Source organism: Branchiostoma belcheri, unplaced genomic scaffold (assembly GCF_001625305.1).
Source record: "Branchiostoma belcheri isolate BF01 breed outbred unplaced genomic scaffold, Haploidv18h27 scaffold48, whole genome shotgun sequence".
Lineage (NCBI taxonomy): Eukaryota > Metazoa > Chordata > Leptocardii > Amphioxiformes > Branchiostomatidae > Branchiostoma > Branchiostoma belcheri.
In genome coordinates this window covers 2,338,415-2,347,617 of record NW_017804109.1, presented here as the reverse complement: position 1 = coordinate 2,347,617, position 9,203 = coordinate 2,338,415, and the positions used below count along the sequence as shown (strand labels likewise).

The window sequence follows — 9,203 nt, the reverse complement described above, 5'->3', positions numbered from 1 at the left end:
GCCCCCGCCCCCCCCCTGTATTGGGTTGCCGCCCAAATTGGAAACTAACCATGTTGATGAGCCGAGATTGGCCAGCGGTGTCTCCGCTCCACTGGGGCTGTTAGGGCAGTTAAGCTGTCAGGTCCTGCCCTGCTTTCCTGCTCACCATTTAAAACCCTATAAAATCCAAACCTCCCAATCCACACTCCGGCCGTGCCTAAGTCATAGCCTGACCTGTGGTTTACGGCCTTATCTCGGCTAATCCGGCGGATTTACCTCTAATCCGCGGCCGGGTAAAGACCAGATATTAGGGAGGGCTGCGGGGCTAATCCGTCCGGGGACCTGCAGGTCATGAATATAACATCAGGACTCATATCGACACGTCAGGACTCATTCTCTCCCCATCAATACACAAATTACCGGGCGGGGAGTAACCTGCACAGACACGGCTCAATAAACACTCATTTATCAGCCGGACTGATTGGGCCTGATTGTTTCATATCTGCTCCACTGGAGACACTCAGGCACGATTCCCGCCTTTCCGACACAATTCCTGCCACGAGGACACCAGCCGGAATCACCTAGGGTTCTGGCGGAATGGAACCCTCTCTCGCGGCTGGTTGTAGGATGGCCGGCTATTCAAAGAACGCGTTAAAAACTCTACAAAATGTTCCCACCCGCCCCGGAGCCTGCACAGGAGGCTAGGAATCGCCAGCAGCAGAGGCAGACATTCGTACAGCAGGATTCCAGAGGGATGGCCGTTCCAGAACCGGAATTCTGTTTGAGTGTTGTACTTTTGTTACATGTTCTAGACCACTGACTAGCACAATCCATGGAGCTCGGTCTTAATTGTCTTAAACCCCCTTGCACTATCTAACTGTGACAAGTCATTCTTTCTTGGATACTTGTGTAACACACAGTGTGTGACATCTAGATCTCCAGAAGAATTATGTATCTTTAAACAGGCTAGAAAAAGTAGGTCAAAGTAAAAACTGGCATGTGGGGATGTGATTTTTTGTTATTTAAACTTTTTGTTGTAATTATAAAGCCTCTAAGTATAAAGTCTTGTTAGTGTAAAAGTTCCTACAGAGCAATGACTACAGAAACTCCTCTCAACAAACAGAGACTGACTTAGCCTCAAAGTCAGGGTCAAGGTCATGCAGATAACAGCAGGGCAGTTAAAACCTTGACTCCACTGAAGGTCAATGTCAGGTTCTCCCCAGATGCAGAACTTACTCTGCTATATTTTACTTTTCTTAACAGTAGAGAAAAGTTGTTCCAGGATTTCATCTCTTACAAAAACAAGGTCATTTACAAGTTAAAGTTTTTAAACCATTAAAAAAAGTGTGTCCATGAACTGAAAACATCCGGGACAGCAGGGTGATGACGTCATCTGGCGAGGACCCGCGAAAAACTGCCCGGCCGGGATGACGTCACACACGCAGGTGAGTTCTCAGACTTTAAACGTGTTTGAAGGCTACTCTCCAAGCAGAGGTTGTGGGGGGAATGATCGTTTGCTTTTTATATATGGCCGTTTTTTGGTCGCTACCCCCACCCGTCGGTGGCCGGCGACCTTCTCTGGCTAATGGATACTGTCTTTTTGCCACCGAGGGATCTCCTTGGAGATTACTAGTAGTTGAAGGCTTGAATGACAAAATGAGAGACAAACGAAAAAGAATCTCGTCACTTTTTTCACGTGACGTTACTTCCAGTTTTAGTCACAACTGATTAAACATTATAACAGTAAAAAAACTAGAAATGTAACATTTGTAAAGCAAATGCATAATGTTAACCTTCGCATATGGTCTGCTCTGTTCATTCTTACTCAAACACATTCATATAGATGACCGGACAGGAGTCTAAATCCCTCCTGCTATAAAATTGCAACATGATGTAACTCAACACCAGTTACCATGGTGACAGGCGTCTGGTTCAGGTCATTGACCTTATTGGCCAGTTGGAGAAGAAGAAGAAGAAGAAACAGAGCCAAAACAATAGGTTTTCCTTCGGTAAACATACTCCACTACAATGTATGATAAATCACATGAATAGAACACTGATCAGACCATCAGTCACATGGAAATGAACAATGCCCAATCGACTTTCCCGGTCCGTAATGCGGTTGAGAGTTTGATTTGCACGATCGTGTTGTCTGGTCGGATTTGGGACGGCCGGTTGGCGACATTGTCCCGACGCTGAGACGGGGGCAGGCTGGCCGGACACTGCTGAATTATGGATGAATGAAGACACTTTTAAAATTTATTGTACACAGACATAATACCTGCTGGGTTAAGTACAGGTCACAACAAAACAATAGACTACAGATAACGTCCCATATATACATTGTCAAGTAGCTGCAACTAAGTAAATTTGGTTTCTTCTCGTTTCCCGACTTGATCCTGCCTTTTAGCCACAAAGATCTGCTTGGAGATTATGGTTAAATCCGCCTCCAGAAAGATCTACAAAACGCCGAAAAACAGACGCACGGAAAACAAGTGGAAGCCGCACATCAAGTGTACTCTCCAAGCAGAGGTTTGGGTTATTTTTGGCGTATTTTTAGACTTTTTTTTATCGGGGTTTCTCTTTTGCACTGGATTTTTTTCCCACCAAACCAAAAAGAAATCCAGTGCAAAAGAGAAACCCGATATATATAAAGAAAAGCCTAAAAACACGCTAAAAATAACCCCAACCCCAAACCTCTGCTTGGAGAGTAAGGGTTTACTACGGTGACGAGGAATGCCACGGCTATATTGGCAGAGCACCAAACCCATATGACACAGTACCTGGCACTAGCACAGTCCTATACATACCCCAAGCACGCCTACATATATACATCTATTGTTTTGTACGTAGGTTAATTTCGTTGTACCCATATATTTGCCTGTGTGTCTATGTGTAGTTTTAGACCTTACGAAAGTCGATGTACTTTTGTTTGTCAATAAAGTATACATATGACACACCTACACCGCCCTGTACATACACTAAACCCGCCCACACCGTACAGCCTACACTTCCCCTTTCGGCTATCGGACGTGCAAAGTCCAACAGTGTCATGTTTACACACATGCACCATCGCCAATAAATGCATATAACGTTACTAGTACTGTATAACTAAAGATGAAAATGAAAATTGCCAGTTCGTCTTCCACTGCCTCAAAAGAAGAAGTCAAACCAAACATATCCCTGTGTGTCTTGTACTAGAATACTCTATGAAGACTATTTCTGTTACATTTACCTACAATTAGCCTTCGAGCATGTATTAGCAATAAATACATATATGTACAAGACTTTTAAACGTTACAATATCGAACAGTAACATAAATACGCCACAGCCCATAAACCACCCGCGCGCGGTAATTATGCAGAATAATTTCACTTACTTCAAAGTTCGCGTGTAACGATTTTATCTCCTGGATTTGCGGGACCACAAATCATATAAACCCAACATTATAGATCGGCGTGATAAAGCCCAACTCTGCTGGGAAGACGGCAAAAATTGGATTTACAAAAATAACCGCAACCCGAGAGCAGAGGCCTTGGAGCAGAACGGTCCTGTGTTTCGTACGGGCGTGTTTATATATTAGAACGTGCCGAGTACGTATCAATGCGCTCTGGATAACCGGCGATACGGGCTGATATGATACGTCTTCCATTGCCTAAAAAGAAGAAGTCAAACCCAGTAAAACTAGTACCATGTATGTTGTAGAATATAGTATAATGCTAGAGGTAGATATAGTCTCACATACCACTGTATTTTCTTTCTTATGTTGTTTGTAACTGCAATTAGCCCTCGGGCAAGTATTTGCAATAAACTTTCTTTATTATTATTAAAGACTGTATAGATATTAGAAACCCCTCCAATGATTGTAAAAGTTCATACCTCATGCTATAGCTAGCCACCCACTCTTGTATTAGTTATAGGATAGCCTTACGAAAGTGTAGTAGTAGTACATGTAGTAGTAGTAGTAGTAGTAGTACTACAGGTAGTAGTAGTAGTAGTAGTAGTAGTAGTAGTAGTAGTAGTAGTAGTAGTAAAATTTATGTAAAATGCACATCTAAAACGTTTTGCGACGCATTACTACCGGTACTATACCTTGTAGTTGCAATGCAGAAAACTGAAGATGAAATTATATATTACGTGTGAAATTTTATCACCAGTGTTAATAGGTAAGTATTTGTGTTTATGCAGACTGACGACGTATTGATATCATTTACAACCATGAAACCTGCGAACGAAAGAAAGATAATATTCTTTGTAGACTGGCGAACAGTGAAATAATCGGTTTTTGAAGACACCAGCCACCTCACAGTGATTCTTGCTTTAACACGTATAACCCGCTATCGGCAGTCAATATCGGGTAACTCCTGACGGGAAATTTACGCCGCGCTGTTCTGTGGTTTTCTGTAGCCTCCGCCAGGCCTTTCTACGGGAACACGGATGGTAGAATTCGGAAAGAAAAAAGAGTAAAATTGGCCAGGGGAGTCCGGCCGCGGGGAGGTCGTTTCTTTTCCCTGCGCGGCCAGTCAAACCTACAAGGCGGCCAAACTCCCCTGGCAAATATTCTCCTATATGTAGCCAGTGTGCCAGGATCTGGGATTACTTGAAAGTTAGAAGGTAGATTACAACATCAGTTTGGAGACGGATGGAAATGAACTTTTAATATACAATAGACAAAATATACCACAAGAAAACTGTCAGTAACTGAAGAAAGGTAGTGGATGCTACTTGAAACATCTGACGGTTTCCAAAACCTTGAGTAACCGTTTTCCTGTGTATCTCATTACCTGGATGTCTGACTTTCATAGATGAACGACAAGATGTTTTTGTATAGTCTGCTATTGTCTCGTGCTAAACTGCTGGATTGGCGTACCGACTTTTGGAATCGTGAACGGGGCGTAATCTTGCCCAAATAAGTACACACAAGCAGCCAGAAAACTGTGCAAATCAGCCAAAAACAACGCCGCAGAAATTCGCCAACCATCTAGAAGGCATGCACAGAAGAGTGTAATGTAGGTTAGTTTATATCAAAAGGTCCTTTACACCAGACAGAAGCACGGATGTCACCACGGGTGAGGCTCCGCGCGTCAAACCGAGAAAAAAACGCGCGAAATGTTGTCATCGCCTTGAGTGGTTCCCAAGTGCAGGTCTAACAGGAGTCAAGTTCAAGTCGACTCATCGTTATCTTTAAGCGATTTCGCACAGGTAGACAGTCTGTTGTTTATGCTGTGTGTGTTGAAAGTTTGGTGCGACCCTACAAAATGCCCCGTACTTTTTGTCTCGTCAGAACATCGTGTATCTGGAACAATCATCTGTGAGCTTCTGTTAGAAACGAGACGTTTCACTCAGCCAAGGTCAACGTCCGCTAGTTAGAAACGAACTTGACCTTCACAGTTCTTGCCTAGATCTTGTGGATGGCCTTGACTTTCGCACGTGCACGGAGGAAGATTCTTACTACTGTATATATACTAGTAGTCTCTGTGGATGGAAACAAAACTATCTCAAGACAGTCCATCATAAAGCATCACAAGAAAAGAGGAATGAATGAATGAATGAATGAATGAATAAATGAATGAACTTTATTGATCGACAGTTGTACATGGTACAATGTGTGGCAACAATGACAATATATGCAATCAATACAGTAAGTCTATTCTAAGAAACTAGAGATGAAGAAGGAGAGAATGAGACGGGGAGTGACAGAATGAGAGATTTTTACCGACTTCTAGGATCCGAACCCCCGTAGGACGGCCTGGTGGAGGCTAGTCCTCCCGAGGTTGCCCCCCGTGGCTGTCCAGGTGTTTGACCATGTGGCGGGAAGGTGCGGACTGATCCATCAGCGCGTGTCGCTCCGCGGTGACGGATGAAGATGGAAGAGATCGGACAAACTCCAGTAACCATGACAATATGGATCAATATGCAGTGTGTAGTATTCCCTACCCTAACCGCGCCTTAAACCAGGCTAACATGTACATGTGCACACGGTACAGGTTATAGCCTCGAACAGGCTCCGGAGGACCCTTACTAGCGTCCCTTCAGTCGTAATTTCCACATACTAGTATTGATTCTCGCTTCATCTGAAAAGTCGCCGGCGCAAACAGCGGACAGATTACTTCATTCATCATTCCTGAACAGCTCGCCGCTTTGTGAAGTATGAAACTTTGGCTTAGTGAATATGATTAACTGTGTATTAATCAGTTCATATTATATATTGTTACTACGTTTAATTATTTAATTAGTTTGTTAAATATTGTCACACACTCACTGTTTTATGTCTGTAATTTCTTTTGTAACTTGTTTTGTTGGGCTACTTTGGAAATATAGATCAGTTGTTTTAAACTGGTACCACCCTACTGTTTTAATTAAGATCGATCAATCAACAAATAAAGAGTTCATGGCAGCTCAGAAGAGGCTGGCAGGTTTTATTACAGATTTGTTTGTAGTTTATTTCCTGAGTTGTACCTGGAAAGCTCGTCCCCGAAAACGAAAGAAGAAATATATTAAACAGTACAGGGGCGTGGCGCCGTGTGCAGGTCATTGACCCCGTAAGGCTGGAGGCCCGCCAACAGTTATAGGCTGTTGGTAGATACGTTCTAGCACGGAAACAGTACAGTTATAGCACAGAGACATCCCCATAACAGCACACAAATAACACAGCGAGAGGCGCAGCCCGGTTTGTTGATTTCCGTGACTAGTATGAAAACACTTGATTTAGTTGTGGAATGACGGTTTGCCTGAACTTGGAGTTGTTACGTTGTGAACCCGTGAATTGGACACTTGCAGTTCATTTCACACAAAGAGAGAAATGCTGCAACCGTTGGGGGCTGTCCGAGCCCGTAAGCACGGAGTACCGGCTCTCCTCCCCGTCCTGTACGGACGTGAGTCGCCCCTCCGCCCGCCGGGGCCACACGTGCGCCCCGCTGGACAGGTAACGGGGTCGGGCAGGTTCTCTGGAACACATGTTCGCGCTCATCCGCACTACGGTTCGCAAAACACACCTCTCTGCTAGCCTCCGTAGCAGGCTTATAGAACTGGGGGTTTGGTGGTCTTCGGCTGTTTTCTGATTACCCCAGTTCTAAAATGGTTGGTAATTCAACCAGGACGGCTATGTTGTCAATATGCAATCAGTAAAATAGCACATAAAAGCTCCCAAAGACCCCCCAAACCACCAGTTTTTGGCATGCTATGGAAGCTACTTCTCAGGGCGGGTTAAACCGTGGAAACCTGCCAACCTGAGCTTGTTATGACGGCCGAGTCTTCCCGCAGGTTACCCGGATAACTTCAGCGGCTGTCTGCGGTTTACTCTTCCCGAGAAAAGCCGGTTGGAGGCTCGGGGAATGTAAGCCACAAACACGGAAAGGCTCCTCCTTAAAACATCGATACTAATCTCCAAACAGATCTTTTGGTGGCCACAATACAATATCAGATAGGCAAGACAATACCAAATTTGCAGGGCGGTACTACTATCCAATAGAGGGCGAAAAAGAAAATACCGGTACGAACAGCGAAAAATAAAACCAGATCAAAACGCCTAAAAACACGTCAAAAACTACCCAATCGAAGCCTAAACGCAAACCTCATGCATGGCCATGGAGAGTAGATATAGTAGATCGATCAGTTCTTTTGAGTCCAGCGCTGTTGAGCCGAGGTGTCCGCAGTGGGGCAGGCACAAACACACGGGAGTCCGCTGTTCCTCCGTCGGGAAGGTCTATACTCCAGTTTCCGTACTGGCAAACACGGTTTTTCTATGTACTAGAATACTTTTATAACACATGATTAAGATATTTAAGTTCCTAATACCTTTGTATTTGTGTGCCTGTATCAAATAATCTAGAGCAGTTTTAGAGCCCATATTTTGGATTAGTATTAGAAGTCCTGTAAATACAGTATGTACTTTACTACTGCTTCTCTATTTGTATATCTGTAGTTAGCCAGATAGGGCACGAATGCACAGTAAAAGATATCTATCTATCTTATTGAACTAATAAAGGGATCTATGTTTGGTGTAAAATAACCAGAAGCAAACAAAATACTGTCTGTGGTGATGTCTTATAAAGTGGTTTGTTTTATAAGATGTCTCCATTTCCATCAACTAAACCTTGCACCGGCACAAGGTAGTCACGAAGTGGCACATAACACACAAAAACAAACAAACTACAGATATCCGACTTGATACAAGTAATGCGCGGTTATAAAACAGTAAGCCACTTAAACACTGTACACACAAATTAGCCCAGGCTCTATTGTAGTAATCCACAAACTCTGTAGGCTCAGTAGGTAATACCTGGTTCCTGTAGTGGGAACTCTGCGGGTTTTCGGTGTTTGTATTTGTGATGACCGAAGTGACCACAACAAAAGTCACTCCTCCCGCCTCTGTGGTCATGCTGGGCCTACAGGTGTGATAAATTGTGATAAACACCATTTTAAAGTGATTAAACTCATCGTTAATGTGATAAACCCCACCTGACGTGTGATAACCCTTGTCTCTACCAGGCTTCGGGAGGCGGCTGTAAAGAGTAGAAATTGGCCAAATAGAGAGATAACATGCAGGGTGCGGCAAACTGTACTCTCTAGTGGACCAACTCCCCTGGATCATGGAATGTTAAAGTAACCTTCTCTATTTCGTCAATTTCTACTCTTTCCAGCCGCCTCCCGAATCCTATAACTCACACATTAAAAGTTTCCTGGGTTTAAATCCAGTGCTAACGGCTCGGGTTACATGGGTGTGAAACCTGACACCCCCGGGCACGCCTAGTGAAACCTGACACCCCCGGTGTGAAACCTGACACCCCGCGGCACGCGCAGGCCGGCGGCGCCCCGCCTACCCCCGTGCCGAGCAAACATGCCGCACCGCCCGGTCGTCAGCCGCACGGGCCCGCACCAGCCTGGGACAACACGGCCTTACACCACTAACTCCATGCTTACTACCCGTGATCACACACGGCCTGGAACGGGTTAACTTGCCGGCCAGACTGTTGCCAGGCGCTCCTCTGGGGGCTTAACCTCTACCAGGCTTCGGGAGGTGGCTGGAAAGAGTAGATATTGGACAAATAGGCAGGTCCGCTAGAGAGTACATTTTGCCTCAAAATGTACCCTCTCAGGCCGGCTAACTCCCCTGGTATACTATTCCCTTTCTTTTGGTAAATTTCTACTATTTTTCAAGCGATCCGTAGCCTGGATGCCAGACCCAAAGCACACTGGACACAAAATATCTCAGTGCACACTG

At 44.6% G+C, this 9,203-nt stretch overlaps 1 protein-coding gene across 1 annotated transcript in view; it reads left to right on the top strand.

The window, feature by feature from the left end:
- LOC109479346 (zinc finger CCCH domain-containing protein 3-like) overlaps positions 1-8,890 on the top strand; it is an 89,053-nt gene extending 80,163 nt beyond the window's left edge. Inside the window, exon 17 of the mRNA XM_019781297.1 lies at positions 8,733-8,890. Within this exon, the coding sequence (XP_019636856.1) occupies positions 8,733-8,890 (158 nt within the window). The remainder of the gene's footprint in view (positions 1-8,732) is intronic.
- The last annotated feature ends 313 nt before the right edge of the window (positions 8,891-9,203 follow it).